The 22,243-nt window shown below is 38.9% G+C and overlaps 1 protein-coding gene across 3 annotated transcripts in view; it reads right to left on the reverse strand.

The window, feature by feature from the left end:
- Positions 1-22,243, reverse strand: part of SPECC1L (sperm antigen with calponin homology and coiled-coil domains 1 like) — a 140,579-nt gene that overhangs the window by 68,734 nt on the left and 49,602 nt on the right. For all 3 annotated transcript variants that reach the window (XM_023241547.2, XM_006938626.5, XM_045041952.1), the window contains 4 exons: positions 16,869-18,502; positions 15,616-15,823; positions 4,011-4,084; positions 2,755-2,930 (listed from right to left, as the gene is read on the reverse strand). In XM_023241547.2, coding sequence (XP_023097315.1) covers positions 2,755-2,930; positions 4,011-4,084; positions 15,616-15,823; positions 16,869-18,502 — 2,092 coding nt within the window. The remainder of the gene's footprint in view (positions 1-2,754; positions 2,931-4,010; positions 4,085-15,615; positions 15,824-16,868; positions 18,503-22,243) is intronic.

Consider the following 22,243-nt stretch of genomic DNA (forward strand, 5'->3'; position numbering starts at 1 on the left):
AAACAGTATGAAGGTTCCTCAAAAAATTAAAAATAGAACTACCCTACGACCCAGCAATTGTACTACTAGGTATTTATCCAAAGGACACAGGTGCACCCCAATGTTTATAGCAGCACTATCGACAACAGCCAAAGTATGGAAAAAGCCCAAATGTCCATTGACAGATGAATGGATAAACAATGGATATATATATGTGTGTGTGTGTGTGTGTATACACAACATATATATACATGTGTATATACATACACACATATATATATACATACATACATACATACATGGAGTATTACTTGGCAATCAAAAAGAATGAAATCTTGCTATTTGCAACAATGTGGATGGAACTAGAGTGTATCATGCTAAGAGAAATTTGCTAGTCAGAGAAAGACAAATACCGTATGACTTCACTCATATGTGGAATTTAAGATACAAAACAGATGAACATAAGGGAAGGGAAGCAAAAATAATATAAAAACAGGGAGGGGGGACAAAACATAAGAGACTCTTAAATACAGAGAACAAACTGAGGGTTGCTGGGGGGTTGTGGGTGGTGGGATGGACTAAATGGGCAAGGGGCTTTAAGGAGGATACTTGTTGGGATGAGCACTGGGTGTTGTATGTAGGGGATGAATCCCTGGATTCTACTCCTGAAATCATTATTGCACTATATTTTAACTAACTTGGATGTAAATTGAAAAATAATAAATATAAATAAAAATTAAAAAAAAATAAAAATCTCCTAGTCTACCTGACATTTTAAATAGATTTTTACCCATATGTGACTGTGTAAGATCATGCATTGGTCATACTCAGTGTTCACTGAGTTACCTGAATTTTCCAAATGTTGACATCTGTCATCATAGGATTTATTTTTTTAAAAAAATTTTTTTTTCAACGTTTATTTATTTGTGGGACAGAGAGAGACAAAGCATGAACGGGGGAGGGGCAGAGAGAGAGAGGGAGACACAGAATTGGAAACAGGCTCCAGGCTCCGAGCCATCAGCCCAGAGCCTGACGCGGGGCTCGAACTCACGGGCTGCGAGATCGTGACCTGGCTGAAGTCGGACGCTTAACCGACTGCGCCACCCAGGCGCCCCCATAGGATTTATTTTTTAAAAGTCACATTTGTTTATATCCCCAGTGATCTCATCAGGAAACTCTTTAAATATGGGAAGCTGCCAAGCTTGCGACGGTGGATACAAGTTTCCCCAAATCCTAACATTCACTTGAAAGCCCACATTTTAGCACTGGCAACAAATATGACCAGCTGTTTTCCTTGAAATGACATGGACAATCTCTCTTAATTCGTCTTCAAGAAATACCCACCAAATCGGAATACCCATAGTTTGCCAGTCAGAAAAAAACTCAAAACAATCACAGAAAGCTTTCCTGGAGACAATCTTGTACTTGGGTATATAGCAGACAGAGTGCCAAGTGCTTTATGTATACTTCCCATTCATCACATGGAATGTTACAAAGAATATACTCAAGGACCAAAAGTTAGTAAAATTATTACATCAAAGACATCTTTAGGACGCAATGGAATGATTCTGTAAGAACAGAATTTCAGTTACTCGGGTTAGCTTTAGAATGAAACATTTCTGCTACACCATTCATTTAATAGTATACAGAAAAAAGGTAAAGTAATAGGAGTTTTACACCAATAGAGAAACAATACTCTTCCACCTCATTCTGCTTAAGGAAGCCAAAGAAAAATGGTTTAGTAATACTTTTCTCTGGGTCATACACTAGAGCTAGGCAACAATAAGACAAGATAGCTTTTCAATGATATCCTGTTAAATATTTTTCTATATTTTTTCCTCTGTCTACTTAAGTAATGCATAATCAAATTCTTTTTTTTTTTCTTTCAGTAAACTCTATGCTCAAAGTAGGGTTCAAACTCACGACCCTGAGATCAAGAATCACATGCTCTACTGATTCAGCCAGCCATTATCAAAATCTTAGTAATATCCTCAAACATAAAAACTACTGCCCCCCTCCTCCACTCATTAGATGGAGTTTCACTGAGGAACTTAGAGCATATCACAAATGTCATCTCATCTAATACTTTACATGGGTTTCCAATGACCTCTATGTTAGGTGGGAAAAAACACTACTATAGAGATCCAGATGGTTGTAAACATTACAACAAGTGAAAACTCCTCAAGCTGAGTGATGGAGAGAAACTCACTTTGCATTCTTTATTTGGATCTCTAACAATATTAAAGTATACTCATCATTGCCCTGAGCACTGTATAGACAGATCTCCTTTAAGCCTTACAGCAATACTGTAAAGCAGGCTGTACTGTCTCCATTTTAAAGATGAGCAAACTGAGGCTTGGGGAAGTTAAGTGGCCTGACCAAGAACACACAGCCAGTAAGAGGCAGAACTGGACAGAAGCCAAGCCTGTCTGCATCCAGAGTATACATCCTTAATCAGAGGCTATTAATCTAAAGAAAAGTAACAGTACTGGAGTGTGTGGATACAGGAAAGGAGAGACCATAAGGTACCATTCTGGCCTCTTCAGAGTTATTGATTACAGACACTGCCAACAGCTCTGAAAGATCCATATAGACTGTGCTATTTTACAGGTGTCATAAAACGAGGCCAGGAAAGCTGAGTAACTCCCACTAGCATCCATACTCAGTCACACTAGTGTCAACCCCCACATTCTTTCCGTAATACCACATCACAAAATTGGGATTTAAGTGTTCTCTATTAAAACATAAGCGCACAATTGGCTTCTTAAAACATACTTGCGTGACTTTATTTCCTCCAATTCTTTTGTGAGTTTCTCATTTTTTTCTTGAGACTCATGTAACCGGCGCTTCAGATCACCAATCTCCTCTTGGGCTTCAGATTTAATGTCATTTGCAATGACCACAGCAGTCTGGAGATCAGCTTGAAACTGCCGCCATTCTGCAGATTCTTCCTACATTAAAAAACTAAATTTTTATTTCCAAAAGAAAGTAATAAAAACTTATAAAAACAATAAAATGTATTTATGATTCAGACTGTAATGCACTGTCCTAAATGATGATTAATTTCTTTTAAATCCCAGAGAATTGCTATTACCATTTCTAACAGGCAACAGGTAATACAATTAATAGTAGTAAACTTATTCTTAATGAGGAAAAGGTTTTCTAGTTGATCTGTCTGCTAACGCATCAAGCACGAGTGCTCAATCAGTATGAATGACAATAATGTCAAGCCTCCCTTCCTTATGCAAGTTTCTAAGTCTTATGAAAATAAACACATTATTTAAAATTTATATAGCATTTTACCTCTGAAAAGCTGAAGAAGGTAGATAAATGGTGTGTGAACCATACTGAAAGATTTTACATGAAAAACTATAAATATCCTGACATCAAAAACTAACAGGAAAAAAAAAAATCAAAAGTAAAGGAAAAGGAAGAGGAAGCCAGAAGAAAAACACAAAACTCAAACTAGGCAGACAAAATCATACAAAAAGAGGAGCTAAGGAACTGTATGATCTGCTGCTTCCCACAGTCATGGAGGATGCGGGTGTGGCTGGGTGGGCAACGCGCCCCCCCGCCAAAGCAATTTTCTGACACCATGAATATAGCCTAAGTAACTGAGGCAGGACCCAAACTATGAGATGAGCTTCCCCAATCTGCATCAGAGTGGCACTGCTATTGGCAAGCTGATCAAATCCACAGAAGACAGAAAACCCAAATGGAAACAGCTTGGCTTGGGACACTTTCTAATCAAGAGCTTATAAACTTTCTTTCCAAAATATAACACTTGCTTTCTAAATCCATCTTTTAAAAGTTACCACTCATAAATTACTAGTAGATTCTTCTATCCATAATCTAGCACTGATCCCAACTTGAAATGATGCCATTTACTTTCTGCCCAAAGCCCAGTGGGATCAGTATTTTAACCGTATCTGAAGCTTAAGATGAATGCTAACACAGTCACAGGCTACGTGGCACTCAACTTTCAGAAACCTAGGTTTTCTAATGAGATAATACATGAAGATTTATCCTACCCGAAGTCTCCTGTGGAGTGTCTTGATTTCTCTTTCCATGTCATGTTTTTGGTCCTGGAGTTTTTTAACCGTATCTGAAAAGAGCACAGAAGTTTAAATATTTATTCTTAAAGCTGTGTTCAAAAGGAATAATATAAAGGGAGGAGGAATTTAAATATAACATTAAAAAAAAAGGTCATCCTGCCCAAAGACTTTATTTTTAATACAAAACTTTAAAAGAAAAAAAGAATGTTCAATCCAAGTATTAACCAATATTACTTTCTATGGAAAATACCAAATTTAAATCACAATTTCTGGATTGCTTCCTTCCTCAGTGTCTAAATTCTGAAACAAAAAGTTAAGTAAAATCAATTGTTAGAAACACGCACATTGTTGGCTCATAACCAATCAAAGTAACACGGACTACTATTATTAAAGTGTGAATTTTTAATCAAAAGGGTTATTAAACTAAACTCTTTATGAAAGCATAACTTACTTTACACACTGGAAGAAATTCTAAGAAAGTGGTGAATTAGAAAAATGTTTACAGATTTCATTAATTATCTACATAATACCCTGGAGAGCTGCTATTTACATGAATTCTATGGAAAGTCTTTTTATAAAATAAGTGGTATATTCATAAAGTAAATTAATACTCCTCAAATTAGTTTTTACATAATATAAATTTTCTTCATATAATTCCACATTCACTGTAAACATTTAATTAGTACCGCTAATATGCAAAGTACCATTCTAGATACAGTGGGAATGCAAATGTGAAGGCACAGTCAAGACTGGTGCCACTGGAACGAGAAATGTATGGGAAGTCACATTCTATTTGGAGGTTCTGCTCAAAAATCCATTCTTAAGAGGAAATGTCTTAGGAGGTGCCACACTGGTAAATGCCACCAAGTAAGTCTATCACAGTTGGTTACTTTGATAGCTCAGCACTTTCTCTTGGCTTAAGCACCAGAAAAGGCACTGATATCTAGAGACAAATACTGTAACTTTACCAGTTGTCCCCCACTGTAGGAGAATCCTATCCTTTCTGTGTTCCAACTGTTTGACTGTTAGTGCCAACACTATTAAATTTCTTTACACATCTGTCTTGACCACTAGACTGGAAACACTTCAAAGTCAGAAGCTATGTGGTAACTTCACAGTCCCAACACCTGGCACATGGTAGAACTGTAAACGGAATAAATGTCGAAACATGCAAGCTAATGGAAGGAGAAAGAGAAAGCAATACTAAAATCATAACCTATGGAGTTTTAAAAAATACTCCACTGACAGGACTGAACTTTCTTTTTTATTTTTTTTATTTTATTTTAGAGAGAAAGGGTGCATAAGCAGAGGAGAGGGGCAGAGGGGGGTGAGGGGGAGAGGGAGGAAGGGAGGCAGGGAGGGAGGGAGGGAAGGAGGGAGGGCGGGAGGGAGGGAGGGAGGGAGAGAGAGAGAGAGAGAGAGAGAGAGAGAGAGAGAGAGAGAATCTTAAGAGGTCTCCTTGCTCAGCACAGAGTCCGATGGAGAGCTTGAACCCATGACCCAGGAAACCATGATCTGAACTGAAATCAAGAGTCAGATCCTCAATTAACTGAGCCACCCAGGCGCCCCTGAACTCTTTATTATCAGGGACATCATCACTATAGACATTGGTGTTTTTGGTAAAAATTCTCTCCTATTCATTACACTTTGTAGTAGGAACCTAGGCATAGTGAACACCTGCATGCAGTGTCACCTGTAATCAAAAAATCTTTCTTAAGGGGCACCTGGCTGGCTCAGTCGGTAGAGCATGCGACTCTTGATCTCAGGGTTGTAGGTTCAAGCCCTACATTGGGTGTAGAGATTACTCAAAATTAAAATCTTAAAAAAAAATCTCGGAGTGCCTGGGTGGCTCAGTCAGTTAAGTGTCCAACTCTTGGTTTTGGCTCAGGTCATGATCTTGTAGTTCATGGGTTCGAGCCCCAACACAGGTTCCCCATTGTCAGCACACAGCCTGCTTGGGATTATCTCCCTCTCCCTCTCTCTGCCCCTCCCCCACTCGTGCATGCTCTCTCTCTAAATAAATAAACCCAAAAAAAAACAAAAACCAAGAGAATAAAAAAATCTATCAATCAATTAATCAATCTTGGGGCACTTGGTTGGCTCAGCCAGTTAAAGTATGTGACTTCTGATCTCAAAGTTGTAGGTTCAAGCCCCATGCTGGGTGTAAAATCTTAGAAAAAAAACTTCCTTAAGCTAACAAATTATTAGCCTTTTTTTTTTTAACGTTTATTTATTTTTGAGAGTAAGTGTGTGCGCAGGCAGGGACAGAGAGTGGGGGAGGAGCAGAAAGAGAGGGGGACAAAGGATCTGAAGTGAGTTCCCATGCTGACAGCAGCAATCCTGATGAGGGGCTTGAACTCACAAGCCCACAAGATCATGACCGGAGCCAAAGTTGGACATTCAACCAACTGAGCCACCCAGGTGCCCCACAAATTATTAGTTTTTAATCAACACACAAAAGTAGGGGTGTTCTGATGATGTCTTTTCTTAGACTGCTTATCTTCCCCTCCCAGTTCCATCAGAAACCTGCTCTGTTGTAACCTGTGTGACATGATACCTTTAATTCAGCACTGATACATTTGTGTTCAGATATTTTTAAATGACATGAATTCACTTCAGTAACAACATAAAAGCCTAGAATATTTATAACAATTATATGTGTAATATTATAAATATATAATGATAAATTTTCTAAAGCTGGAAAAAAAAATAAATGAGTAAAACATGGGGGGGAAAACTGGCCAATTTTGGTAGCCAGTAGTTAACTCCCTCCCATCCATCGCCACAAAATTCTTCAACCAATTTCGGGCCTTTGAAATAAAAACTGTTCAAAATTTACATCAATTCAACAAATACCTCACAAGTACGTACTTTGTGCCAGGCTTTTTTCTAGATGCTTAAGATACAAGGGAAAGGGAAAAAAGATATAGTCCTTACCCTCCTAGGGACAGAAAAGAGGATGTTTTTATAATGAAAAGGATTAAACTTTAAAAGTCTGTCTCTGTATAAGCTGCCTCAGACCTCATTTAACCTGGAAACAGGGTCAAAAGGGCTATTCAATTTGGTTAAGGGCAAAGTGGACACCGATGAGTGAGTCCAATACCCTGATCCATATCTCCAGAAGCAAGGATAACTCTGGAACCAGCATGGGACCTCAGCTCCCTATTACCTATATGTAGACAAATTCAAGGTCTTGGTGACATAATCAGACACAGATAAGAAGGACACAAACTGAAATATTTCTAGTGTTGAAAACACTAGGAGTTATATTTTTCATTTACACTATATTTAAATGCAAAACATAATTAAAATAGGCAAGCGAACAAAAAAATGTGAATTTCTCCTCCTCTGCTAAAAACCATTTTCTTTTTCTTCTGGTCACAAAGGACATATATACCTATCTTTATATATAATTCACACAAGACAAATGACAGCAAATCTTAGTACTGTTCAATTTAACATCTGGTGTGTCTTTGTTCTCAAGTGACATGTGAAGCCACCTGGCCATCTTAGACTGATCATAAAACCTCAAATTTCATTCATTTATTTTGTTCTTATCCGTCTCTCTTTACCCGCCACATAATCACTACTCTTAAAAGGACATTCTTACACACTCAGCACTATGTATTTATTATTGTCATGTCTTATTAATGCTTTTAAATAGAAAGGAAGCTGGCAGCCAATGGAGATATTTAGGCAGAATGAAGTACACTACAAGTGTCTCTAGGGAATTTGATTTAAACTTCATGAATCAACTGTATTTTCACTTTGTAACATAAAGTATTAAAAATGACAACAGGCTTTTCCTCCTTGGAAACAGAGGAATGTGTACTTATGCTCTTGTTTGGAAGACTATCTTAGCAAAATTGCCATCTGGCCCAATTAATGGTTACACGAAAGGATACTGTTAGTCTTCAACTCTGGGGCCTGTAAAAGCAGTTTCCTTCCTCTTCCAAGTTCTTCTACAATGAGGGACACTGCCATCTACTGTCTTCAACTCAAAAGCAACATTAAATTCTACCAAAGAACAGAAGTACTACTATGATCTCATTTTTAATTACAAGTTACAACTCAATTTTACAATGTTATTTTTATTCTAGAAATCAAGTAAATTGCTATTCTCACTGTAATTAGACCAACTTTGCTCTGAACAATTCTGGGCACTGCTCTGCCCATTTAATAATGGGGTTCATAATCTTTTCACCACCAAGAACTCTCACCCCTGACAAACAAGGAACAATCAACCAGGCCTTCGTTCCGGCTCCAGTTATATACCCATCACGCATGCTGATGTTACTGGGCAACTACCACGGGCACAGGCTCACCCTGTGACTCCTGGGGGTAGAAAATAACGAAAGTTCACAAGCAAACTTTCCTGCCCTCCAAATCCATGAAACTCCTCAGAATACTGATATCCCAGTACCAACAGACCCTTACATCCTATCAAGCACCTCCACCTAACATCAGGGGCAATTACTAGAGGAAGAGAAATGGCAAGAGTAAAATACCAGTTAAAATACCATGCCTTAGGGGCAGAGGGGAGAGGCAGGCAGTACATCCAGCCACCAGACCACACCTTTATCCCCAAACCACAATTCCTGATGCTTTGAAAGAGGACACAGATGAGTTTCAAATAAACCATTTACTACTATTTTTTTTTATTATTTATTCATTTTTATCACCCCTTCCCCCCAAAAAAGTAGATACAACTTTTTCCCTTCGACTCTAAAGGGAATGCATGCTCACAATAAACAGTCTGGAAAACAGAAAAGCGTTGTAAAAATAAAATTACTCATTATTTGCATTTGGCATATATCCTTCCAGACTTCATACGTGTGTGAACTTTTTTCTTAAAAGTGAGATAATACTAATTATACTTCTTCATAAGCCTTTCTACTTAGCAGTAGATAGATAATGGACAACTATCAATCAATTCAGATCTACAGCACTATCTGATGGTTGTTAGTATTCCATCGGTTGGACATATGTTTTAGTAATCTCCTATTGACAAACAGAATGGTTCCACAATTTTTGTCACAAACACGATGAGTATCTTTACACAATTGTTCAGATATTTCTTGCAGACACATTTCTAGAACTGTAAGAAGTAATGAAGGACAACTCGGAACTACTGACAGGATCCAAGTCAATCCGTTAGAAGGATCCAGCTCAAGAATGCAGAAAATTTTTTTGAGAAGTCACCAAGTTATAAAATTTATTGTATATAATACACTGTATCAGTATTTCTTAAGGAAATCATCATGCCTGGTCACCATTTCAATGTAATGCTGTATTTAAAACTTGTATGTTTTTTAATTACAGAAATAATACACACAGCTCATATTCTACTGTCCCATTATCTGCTTTATTCCATCTATGGCTGTACACATAGACCTGTCTAATTTATCCTCACTGATGAAACGGCAGCCAGTGGGGATGCACTGTGCTCACAGGTTATTAACTAGATCTCAACTTCCAAGTTTTGTGGTAACCAGTAATTCTGCAACATACATATCTAAGCTTATATTTGCAAACTAGTAAGAATGTTTCTAAACATTGTTGCTAAAGTACTGTTGTACTTTAAATTCTGATCAATACCCTGAAAAGGCTGCAGCAATCTATACTCCTTCCGACAATACACAAGAGGTCCCTTTTCTCCTCTCCTACACACTATCAACTTTTTTCACTTTTCACACCTGCCAAGTGAAAACTGGCATCTTGTTTTAGAGTTTATTAGTGAAGTCAAGCATCTTTTTGCACCTTTTCTGCCTTACCTATTCATACACTCTTTTTCGCTAATCGATTATCCTAATGTCATTGATATATGTCAATATATATATATTGATACATATAAGACTCTCCTTATATATTTTATATGTGCTACAAATATTTCTCTCAAAGTCCTTTATTTATGGTACTTTTATTTTGCTGAACTGAAAATTCCAGTAATACATAGTCAAATAGGAAACTTTCCTTTATGGCTTCCCACTAGTGTTGAAAAAGGCTTTCCCATCAAGAATTATACAACTCTCCTCTATTTCCTTCTGCTACTTCTCTAATCTCAAGCCACGTTTACTCACCATAGTCAATAGTGTTCCATGTAAAAGCGCAAAACCTGTGTTGCTAGATGTCAGGCCCTAGCCCCCAATCTCAGGAACTACAGAGGGCAGGAAAGGAGCTATACATAAATGCAAGCACACAGCAAGCATTACTACACAAATACAAAGTGGTCAAAAAAGTCACTGTAACTGATGGGCACATCACTTGAGCCATACCTGAGATCTCGTTCATGCCACTACCCTCAACACCACTCAGCTTTGGTTTGCTGGACTAGCAGTGAAGTCATTAACTTAATTTATTCAGGCTCAGTTGAGTTGCTTCTTTCTGCTGTTTCTCTTTTAAGAAACTAAATGTCCAGTAAGTCCTGGTTGGCCTTTCTTACAAAGGACAAGGATAATTAATATCAGTGACTTCCACACGTCTCTCAATAATTGTAGAAGTCACTGTTCTAACTACAGGCCTCTCCCCTCAACGCAATGACTGGATTAAGGCTCCATTGATGATATATGCCTACAGGGGGCCCTCTTCTGGAGGCAGAAGTGGGTGGCTTCAACAAAGGAAACAGGTGTGTGTGTGTGTGTGTGTGTCCCCATTTCACTGCTGGGCTAAATTGCCTCTCCCTATGTGTGGTCTTCATTTCAAGACAACATGGCAGCCTGCTGTTACTTCAGGCAGGGCTTTACTTCTCTTTCTGATACCGAAGGTATGGCAGGAGCCCCTGGCACCATGTTCCCCACCTTATTTAGAAAAAGAATTCAAGGAGCGCCTAGGTGGCTCAATCAGTTGAGCATGTGAAACTTGACTTCGGCTCAGGTCATGATTCCAGGGTTGTGGGATTGAGTCATGCGTCAGGCTCTGTGCTAAGCGTGGAGCCTGCTTAAGATTCTCTCTCCCTTTGCCCTTCCCAACTCAAGCTCTCTCTCGTAATAAATAAATAAATAAATAAATAAATAAATAAATAAATAAATAAATAAATAAGCAAACAAACAAACAAACAAACAAACAAATAAATTTGAGCCTGGGGCAAACACCACAGCCAGCACTCTACAATGGAGAGGGTGGTACAAATGCTGACAATCTTTTATACCACAGCCTGAAATTGCTGCTCGTCCCAGACCCTATGATCCCTGAGGAAGAGGTTTTAGTACCCCACCCCCAAAGTTTGGCTGGGAACATCAATACTCAGAGTTTCAGTGTCCTCCTGGACTGTAGGTTTGTTGTTTTTTTTTTTTCTGTTCTGTTTGATTTCTCCATAACTCCAATTCTATCTGCTTTATATATTCCAGAAGTTAGTCAAAATTGTTGATCTACTGATGAGACCCCTCACCTATTTTCTATCTTTGGTTTAGTTTCATTGTAAACTTTTTTTACTTTTTAAAAAATGTTTTTATTATTGAGAAAGAGAGAGAGACAGACACAAGCAGGGGAGGGACAAAGAGAAACAGAATCTGAAGCAGGCTCCAGGCTCCGAGCTGGCAGCACAGAGCCTGACACAGGGCTTGAACTTGAGAACCGCGAGATCATGACCTGAGCTGAAGTCAGATGCTCAACCGACTGAGCCACCCAGGCACCCACAGATTCATTGTAATTTTTGTATTACATGGCAGGACCATATTACTAGGATTTTGGGAGGGAGAAGAAGTATATGTGTGGCCTCAGGCCATCATCTTGAATCAGAAGTCTTAACAGTATTTATTTACTGAGTGAATTTTATATCAGATCTTTCTAATCTGGATGCTAAATCCAAATAGTACTAAAAGGTACTGCAGGCCAAATCTAATCAGTATGGCACTGATGTTATCTGGAAAGCCATCTGGGACTCCAACTACATGTTATGCCCTATGATACTGTCCCATACTCACTGATGCTGTACTCCTTTTTTTCAATCTTTTTTTTTCTCTGTCCTGCAGATTGGATAGTGACTACTGACTGATCTTCAAGTTCACTGGCTCTTCTATGTTTTTAATTTGCTGTTTAAATGATTTAATGGGCTGCCTAGATGGTTCAGTAAGTTAGGCATCTGACTCTTGGTTTCAGCTCAGGTCATGATCTGCCACACATGACTCAGGGCACAAGTCATGATTTCGTGAGTTCGAGACTTGTGTTGGGCTCTACGCTGGCAGCACAGAGCCTGCTTGGGATTCTCTCTCCCTCCCTCTCTCCTTCTCTACTTGCGCTGTCTCTGTGTCTCTCAAAATAAATAAACTTAAAAACTATTTTAATGATTTAGTAAACTTTTTAAATTAGCTGTTAAATTTCTCAGTTCTATAATACATATTAGGTTCTTTTTAAACAGTTTTTATTTCTCTCCTGAGATTTGCAATTTGTTCATTCATTACTGGCAGATTTTCCTCAACACCCTGAGTGCAGTTACAACAGCTGCTTTAAAATCCTCGCCACTAATTCCAAAGTCAGGATCATTTGGGGGTCGATGTGACTACTAATGGGTACAGTTTCTTTTTAGGGTGATGAAAAAGTTCTAAAACTGAGTATAGTAATGGTTGCTAAAATATTCCACAAGTGAAAAGCTCAATGTCTCAGGGACCTGGGCTGGCTCAGTTGGTGGGGCATACGACTCTTGATCTAGGGGTTGTAAATTCAAGCCTCATTTTGAGTGTAGAGATTAAAAACAAAATCTTAAAAAGAAAATCTCAATTTCTCAATTAACAGCGTTCCTTGTTATCAAGTGCCCTATACCAAGTGATGACTTAGCATCAATACCAAGTGCTAGAATTCACTAAGAAATAAATTAACTCCTATCAGAATACAGGATCCTGGTTCCTAAGAAAACTGTTAAAAGTCATTTTGAGGACAGGTGAGAAAATCTGAATGTGAGCTATTAGATGGATACTAAGGAATTATGCCAAATTTAGTAGATATGATTATAAGGAAAACAGGAGTTGCATGACACCAAAATATTAAGTGTCTCATGGAGTCTACAACTTACTACAACTTACTACTCAGTCAAACACACACATATACAGATACACACATAGAAGGAGAATATTATAAAACATTAACGACTGTCAAATCTAGGCAGTGGGTGCTATCTCTACCATGTTTGCAGTATTTATGTATATTTGAAATTTTCATTTTAAAAAAATTGGGGGGAGAAGATACCGGGCTAAAAAAAATTTATTCAGGATTTTCAGCCACTTCATAATAAAAATCCACATAAAGTTTATATAATTTTTATTTTGTCAATCATTTTTCATTCCAGGAATCCTTATCAGCTAACATTTTTCTAGCCATTAACCCAATTACCACAAGGTGTCACTCTTTCTGTGTTCAAATCAAAAGGCCTGCAAGGGAAAAGGTTGTCATCAGTACTACATGGAAAATACACTCAACTTCCAAGTTAATCTGAAAAACTTTAGAACTTCTTACATTTAGGAAATACAGTTACATAAATCCTCTCCGTTCAGAGACACTGAAATACAGACTAGATACGAATGTTAAACTCTCCAAAGTTTTTCACAATTTCAGATGAGAAAGTTTTATCTGTAGGACTGTAACTGTCTCCAAGAAAAGAGTCCCACAGTCAGCTACTTCAGTAGCCAAATGACTCAAAATGTTCCGAATAACCTTGGGGTCAGTCCACAGATGCCGAGCCAACTAGCCAGAGTTCAGAACTGGCAAAAGACATGTTTAGGACTCCTGCAAATGACCCACTCTCTCCTGGAACTAGCTCAAACCTCCCTGCCTCTGTGCCCACAGCACATGGGATCTGGCCCAACGCTGTATTTGCCTACTGATCCTCTGTCAAGGAATAACACAGAGCTCAAAGGATCGGTATCATGAACCGCAAGGCTGAAAAGCTTTAACCAGTGTATCCAAAAAGGTTATTCACATTCTCCTTGTCCCCACCTGGCTATCATTAAAGTGTACTACAACTTAAAATTTGTTAACATTTGAGGAATCTGGATGAACACTAAGAATTTTTAAGATGTATTATTTGGAAATAATTTCAAATTCACAAAAAGGTGCAAAAACCAGTACAAAAAGCACCCATATGACCACTTTACACAGATTTGCTTATGTTAACTGTTTACCCATCTTTTTCATCATTTGCCATCTTCTATCTATCTGTCTTTATCTATCCCTGATGTTTTCCCTGAATCCTTTAAGGATATATACATCATGGTCCTTTACCTCTAGATATTCAGTGTGTGATTCGTAAGAATAGGGGCGTTGACTTACATAAACAGTATAGTTATCAACTTTATAAATTGATATGGTTACATATGTTTATCTATAATCCACTTTTGTCCTATCTAGTTTTTTAAAGTTCCAGTTCGTTCAGAACACCTGTTATAGCATTTTCCCTACAGGGTTAGACAGAGTCTAGGCACAGGTATTACATTTAATTCATGTCTCCTCAGACCCCTTCAATCTAGAACTTTTCCATAGTCTTTGTCTTTTATGACACTGGCAGTTCTGAGGAATACAGCGCCACACATTCTTGTGTTTTTAGTAAAACATTCATTTTTTGTCTATTTAAAGTTTCTTTTTTTTTTTTTTTTACGTTTATTTATTTATTTTGAGAAGAGAGAGAGAGGGAGCATGCTCAGAGGAGGGGCAGAGAGAGAGAAGGAGACAGAGAATCCCAAGCAGGCTCCACACTATCAAGTATGGAACCTGACATAGGGCTCGAACCCACGAACTGTGAGATCATGACCTGAGCCAAAATCAAGAGTCAGACACTTAACCGACTGAGCCACCCAGGTGCCCCTATTTAATGTTTCTTTATGATTCATTACAGTTATGCTTCAGCCAGAATATGGCCCAGCTGATGGTGAGTCTGATTCTCTGTGCCTCTGTCATTTATTTACAGGATCATCAGTGAGGTCAAAGTGTTGCCCAATTTTTCCACTGAATAATTTCTGGTTGTTTCTTCTTCCTCACTTGCAACATAATAAATAGTCTGTGGGAAGACATTTTAAGATCAACGAAATTTTTGCTCCTCATCAAACTATCAACACAGAAATGCTTTGTACTAGTTTTGCGATTTTTTTGTAAGTGAAATAATTGTAAAATAATTTCAAAAAAACTTAAAGCAATTTAAAATAGGAGTTTCAATCCTACCAGATCATAAAATCTCCATGGTTGGGAGGAAAACCAGACAAATAAAAACCTGTGCTTTAGACATAAGATCATAAAGGATGACTGATGTTTGTCTCAGTATACCTGCGATCATTAGAACAATAAATGGCTTTTCTTAAGATCTAAAAAAATAACAATCAGTTTTTCCTTAAATGATTTTCTGTAACCAAGCACAGTTTTGAAGCAATGCTTCCTCTTAACAGTTCTTCCTTATGAACAAAACATAGCAGTCCAAAGACTATTGGCTAATGTGTGAAATACGCTTTGCCACATGCGTATTTCTGCAGGCCACTGTCTACTGTGCCTGTCCACTTCAGCAGTGACAGCGACCAATTTTCATTTTGTTACTGAATGCAAACTGTCCCTGCTCGTTAACATGGGTACAACAAAAGGAATGAAAAGCTCCCCCATCACTTACTCTCTAAATCGGAAATAATGAGGTTGTCATGAAGTTTCACAGCTCGGTGTTGTTCTACTTCATCTTCAAGTTCAAAGATGGTTTCTTTCATGTCACTCCTCTCTGTGTCTTTTTCTTCCAGCTCTGATCTTAGTTTCTCTAATGTCATATTCAAATCTTCTATCTGTTTCTTAGCTTCTTCTTGGAAGGCTCGGTATTCATCTTCTACCTGTATAGAATGATGGTGCACATTAGAAAAGTAGGAGCTGCTCTAAGATAAATTCTACAATGGATGTACACGCTGTTTCAAAGGAAGCAAAGCATGAGTTCCGAGGTATGAGCTAAAACTAGCTCTGTAGTAACTGTATGAATCTATGAAAAAGCACTCTATAATATGCTTAAACATAATTTGTTGCTATATCACTGACAAATTATATTGACATATCACTGAACTTAACTAGATTATTTATGAGGAAATTTTAAAAAAATTTCCCTTCTCCAAAGTATGGACCAAAGACATGTATTTGGTTAATAATTAATATCTCTCTCCCATCCCACCCCCCCAAAGATGTCTGATTTGTGACAGTTTCATTACCAAATTAAAAATGGAAACAAATTCTCAAATACTGTTATTGCTAAAGTATTAGCTCAAAGTGTCTTCCAACATATATGTTCCAACAAATAATACATACCCTAACTTGTATCTCTAAACATCATCACTAAAAAATTACAATCTAAATTATTTAAATTTTGGCCAAAGATATACTAGTGTTTCTTTAAAAACCAGTGCCCTAAAACAGGAAATAAAATGGAAGATAGAATAATTGGGTAACTCATGCAAATAAACACTGCATCAGCAATGACATGGGGCACAGACCCCTGGCCAGAATGCCAGCAACCCCAGGCTGTAGTTCTGCATAAGTCCTTGCTATTATGCTACGTATAAAACAAGGGGGCTGGACCAATGATCTCTAAGGTCCTTCCTTGTCAGTAACAAGACATAGTCCTCTATGTGCCCCTGGGCGTACCTAGCCTAGGGACAAATTCTGTTATAATTACAGTCCCATCCTCTCACAGGCAGTGAAAGTGACATTTTTTCAAGAATATGTTTTACTGTATCCCAATAAAGGAAAACCATTCTCAAGCTTTAAAACAAAATCAGCCTACAAAAAGTGAATGACATATCACAGAAATGATACCGGCTTTTGGTAAGCATGGTGTGTACTGCAGCTGCATAATGCTGATCCAGAACATTCTGTCTACTTAAACGGTACCTTTGCAATGGTGTCCTGCAAACGATTGGCATCATTTCGGGTGTGAGCCAGATCTTCCTGCAGACTACTAGCCAAAGTCTCTGCTTTTTCTTTGTCCAGCCTGACGCTCTCCAGGAGATCTTGAATATCAGATTTGTCTCCAGAGTTATGGATGGAATACAGCTCTGCCACCTTCTGCTTCTCATTCTCCAGCTGGGCCTTCAGACGATTCATCTCTATCTGATCACTGGCCACTGTGGCTTTGTACTCCTCTAGCGTGGCTGCCAAGGCTGCTTTACCCTTCTGTTCAGACTCAATGATGCGCTCCATATGGTGATTGCGTTCTTTGAGTGCCCCTATCATTTCTTGAGCTTCCTTGTTGTCTTGTTCTGCCATCTTCAAAGTATTGCTTAAATGCTGCTGGACACCAAGAAGCTGCTCTCGTTCAAAACGGGCATTCTCAGCTAGATCCATGTAACGTTGCTCCAATTCCATATAGCGTCCGCTTTTTACATCTTCATCTATGACATAAGAAATGTGATGCTCATCCAGAAGGGAGCGGAAATATTCAATCTGTCGGCTAAAGTGTTCCAACTTATCACTCTGCTGACATAAAGACTCCATAAGAATAACCTTCTCTTCTCCAAGCCTTTCATTTTCACTATTCAGTTCTTGGGTTATCTGCTGCAAATCAGCTAGCTCTTGCAGAGTTGCCTGAAGTTCCTCACTCGTGCTGTGTTGGTTCTCTTCCATCTGGTGTATCCTTTCTGTCAAGCAAGCGACGGACACTTCACTCGCGTTGCCGCTGCTCCCCTTCCGGGAGCGCTCTATGCTTGGAATGCCTTCAGACTCTGAGGACGATGGCGCATCTAGGGCGTCGTCACTCGATGTGAGGGGCTGGTACACCTCACTGCACTCACTGTCTAGATTGTCCATTGAGTTGCTGTGCTGATGGTCCATGAGGGTGTTCTCGTCCTGACTCAAGAGATCCTCCACAGACCCAGGGGCAGAGCCTTCCACCGAAGAGGTGAGGGTCCCTCCTCCATCACTCTGATTGCCAGGGGTGATTTCTGGGCTCAGGGACTGATAACCAAATAGCTTTTCAGAATTATCTAGCCTCTGCTCTAGGGAAAAGCCCAGGGCATTCAACCTGTCCTTTAACATTCTGTTCTCATTTTTTAGCTGGTTCAGTTCTTCGCGGATGGCAGTATTCTGTTCCTGCAACTGCAACAAGGTGGACTCAACATCGGTTGGCTGGTGAGCAATGACGGCTTCCTTCTCCTCAGACTTTTCATCACCCTCTGAATGATCTTCATTAATGCCCAGCTGGGCCCGCATGTCTCGGAGCTCATTTCTCAAATGTAAGATTTCCACATCCTTTGTTTTTGCCAACGTGAGCAGCTCTTTCACTTTGGCTTCCAAAGCAGCTTTGTCACTGATCTGATTGTCCGACTTAGACTTGCTCATGCGAACATCACATTCTGTTGTGGTGCGACTGCGGGAACGCTTGGCCAATGCCACATCATTGGCTCCTTGACCCGCAGAGGGTAGTTTTTTGCTCTGGTTTAGTCGGGTACGTTCGCGTAATCTTTCTCGAGTAGAACTGGATTCTTTATTACCTATAGAAGTGCTCCGCTTGGTTGAAGAACTTGTGCCTAAATGTTTATAACAAAGAATGTAAGGCAAAGATATTAGCAACAAAAGGCACAGAGGTTATTCCCTAGGTCTAATGAGATGAAATCTAGAGGCCTACACATTGATTTTGACCGACATTAATCCTGCCTTAGATTCTAATCACTGTAAAATTCAGTTTCCTCAAAACCAAATCATTTATTTTTTTAATTATCCATGAAAAAGAAGTTATACATTGTATTGTATGCTTTAAGTGGGTGGATTTTATAAAATGAGAATTATATCTCAATAAAGCTATTAACATAAAAAAAGTTACCCATTAACTTGAATCCTAAACCATGAACTTTAAACAAGTGGCCAGGGGCATAATACTCTAGGGCAAGCTAGATGAAGCAGACTCTAGGATTAGCCAGTCAGGTAGCAAACTAACTACAGAAGCAGATGGTAAAGAAGGATGAGCAAGAAGGGAAAAGCAGCCTCTGGACAAACCAAAAATCTAAGATACCTGTAATAAACAAAAAAAGTACGATCAAAGTAAGTGCAAAAAGTTTTTCACATCACAGAATGACATATAAATAGTACCAATAACATATAATATAGCTAACATGTACTTAGTGCTTATTTTACACATACACAGATGAACACTTCACATACATTAATTTATACAAGCCTCATTATTATTATCATGAAGAAACACAGAGATGTTAAGTAATTTGCCAACATCCCACATGTAATAAGTGGATGAGCAAGGATTCAAATGCAGGCAGGGAGTCTGGCTCCAGAATCCACAACTTAAGTAGTACACTATGCTGCCTCTTTAAATGTTAGAAAACAGGGAAACCTGGGTGGCTCAGTTGGTTAAGCAAACGACTCTTGGTTTCAGCTCAGGTCATCTCACAGTTCATGGGTTGAAGCCCCACACTGGGCTCTGTGCTGACAGCACACAGTCTGTTTGGGATTCTGTCTCCCTCTCTCTGCCCCTACCCCGCTCACTTTCTCTCTTTCTCTCTCTCAAAAATAAATAAATAGATAGATAGATAGATAGATAGATAGATAGATAGATAGATAGATAAATAAAGCTGGGGTGCCTGGGTGGCTCAGTCGGTTGAGTGTCCAGCTTCGGCTTAGGTTGTGATCTCACAGTTCATGAGTTTAAGCCCTGTGTCGGGCTCTGTGCTAATGGCTCAGAGCCTGGAGACTGCTTTGGATTCTGTGTCTTCCTCTCTCTCTCTCTGCTCCTCCCTTGTTCACACTCTGTCTCTGTCTGTCTCTCAAAAATAAACAAACATTTAAAAAAAAATTTTTAATAAATAAATAAAAAAGCAAAGAAAAATAAGATCTACATCTAATCAGTATTTTGTAAAAACCTGCTAGTTCTTTACATGGCAGGCACCAGGCTTCAGGGGTAAGAGAGAGCGAAAGGTCTATGTGATATAGGTAGACAGGCACTGATTCTGCCAGGGGTTTGGTGTAGAGCAGGGGAGGCCACAGGACAGAACAAGGAAGCAGAAGTGAACAGGACACACAGAAAGGAAAAGTAAGGTCACACAATTAATGGGAACAGTAGGGGAAGTTTCTACAGGGCCCTGAACATCAGGGAAAATTTAGTGAGTCACAATAGTAAATGTTCAATAAGTGTTCTGGAGCAGGGAAGACACAGAAAAGAGTATTTTTATGAAAACTAATCTAGAGGCTAAGTGAAACATATAAGGAAGAAGAGCAGTTAAAGGAGGAATGGGGACAGGCAGAATAGTAAAAGAAAAAAAAGGAGGGCCTACATTTGGGGAGTGAGATCTGGATCTCTGTAAGAACACAGAAGGGATAATACATCTGTAACAGATTTAGGGTAGAAGAAACAAGATGAGAAGAAACAATTGCAAACCAAACCAAAATCCGGGGTAAGAAAGAAAAGATCTGGACATGCCTGAAAGCCAAAAAGGAAAGGAGCCAGTAATGAGGGAAGGGATTGACAATGCCCCAAAAGGAAAGGAGAGGTAAAGAAACAAGAAAGGAAGAGACAGAACATGAAAAAGAAAAGCTCCCCTTCTGAGATTATTGTGACCAGCGAGTAGATAGAAAAATCTGAGTTACAGACAAGTGAACTGGTCTTAGAGAAGTCATGGGGAGTAAATAAAACATAGAGTAGATGAACTGAAGAAGTAAGGATGTTGTTATGGGCTGAATTGTGTCCTATAAATTCTTATGTTGAGGACATAACCCCCAGTACCTCAGAATGTGACTGTATTTTGAAAAAGAGTAATCAACTTAAAGAGGTACATATGTTAACATAGGGTTATTAGGGTGGGCCCTAATCCAATCTGACTGGTATCTTTATAAGAAGCGGAGAATGGGATACAGACAGAGAGGGACCACCATGTGAGGACACAAGGAGAAAACAGCCGTCTACAAGCCAAGGAGAGAGGCCTCAGAAGAAACCAAACTGGCTGACAACTTTGATCTCAGACTTCAACCAGTTTTAGTGAGAAACTAAATGTCTGTGTTTGAGTCACCCAGGCTGTGTATTTTGTTACGAGTGCCCTAGCAAACTAATACAGATGTATAAAGCTGCCACCAGTAGGGGCAATGGATCCAGGGAGGTGATACCTGAATTCAGCCTTGTGAGGGAAGGTGTCAGTAGGGAACCAAGGCCCAAATCCAAGGGATCTCTCCCAGTAAATTCTAAAAGCTGGAAACAGGAAGATATATAGATGGTATTAGAGTACTTAATTTCCTTCTTACCACACAAGCTGGAGTGTTAAATGTGGTGATGACCTCAGGCTTGAAAATAAAAGACCTAAGGTGCAGCCATTGCTCCACTACCAGCTTTGTGGCCCGGTACAAAGCGAGTACCCAATAAATATTTTCTGAGCAAACAAATGCAAGGCCTTAGGCCAAGATACTTGAGCTTTAAGCATAGCTCTCACAACTCTAAAATGAGGATAATAATAGCCTCTACCTCATAGGGCTATAGTGAGCATAAAATGGAATGATGCCTAATGTAATGACTTCCATGTTTCCTCCTCGTGATCATACACATGACTATTATAATTAGCAGGAGGGTGTGATCTGGGATGGAAGGAAAAAACCACAGAAGGTCAAAGCAAGAGAGAGGACAGTAGGTAAACCTGAGCTAGAAAAAAGTCTAATACATACAAAAAGGGCTAAGAGCCTAAATAAGGATGATAAAGAAGGTCTGTTATAATCTTTACTAACAGGCTTTCATCAGCTGTATTACAAACATATGGTCTTGTGTTCATTGGAAGACTTAAAGTTTTTCTGTAAGTGTAAAAAGTAAAAAATTATAGCATTACTCCTTGGACTACAGGACGAGTTAACTTATGGACTCTATCAAACCTAAAGCCAAATTGCTACTAATGAATAAAGAAAGAATGATAGAACAGGAATGAATGGATACAGGCATTGATCATCAAAGGCTGCCTATATCATGGAAAGACAGACAACCAAAAATGATATGCCTACTAGTGGATGGACAACTACCATGTTTGAAGGAGTCTTGGGGGTAAAAAATGAACCTGAATCTATCCCATCAAGACTCTAGATCCAATCGCATTAACAGTAAACAAACAAAGGAACGTGGCCAAGGACATCAAAGGGATGTGACATCAAAATACAGATCACAGGAAAGTACAGGTCAAACAGTTTTTACAAAAATTAAATTATAAGATAAAAATAGATTTAAGAAAGAAAACTTAAGAGGGGCGCCTGGGTGGCTCAGTCGGTTAAGTATCTGACTTCAGCTCAGG

The sequence above is a fragment of the Felis catus genome, chromosome D3 (assembly GCF_018350175.1).
Source record: "Felis catus isolate Fca126 chromosome D3, F.catus_Fca126_mat1.0, whole genome shotgun sequence".
In the NCBI taxonomy this organism is placed as follows: domain Eukaryota; kingdom Metazoa; phylum Chordata; class Mammalia; order Carnivora; family Felidae; genus Felis; species Felis catus.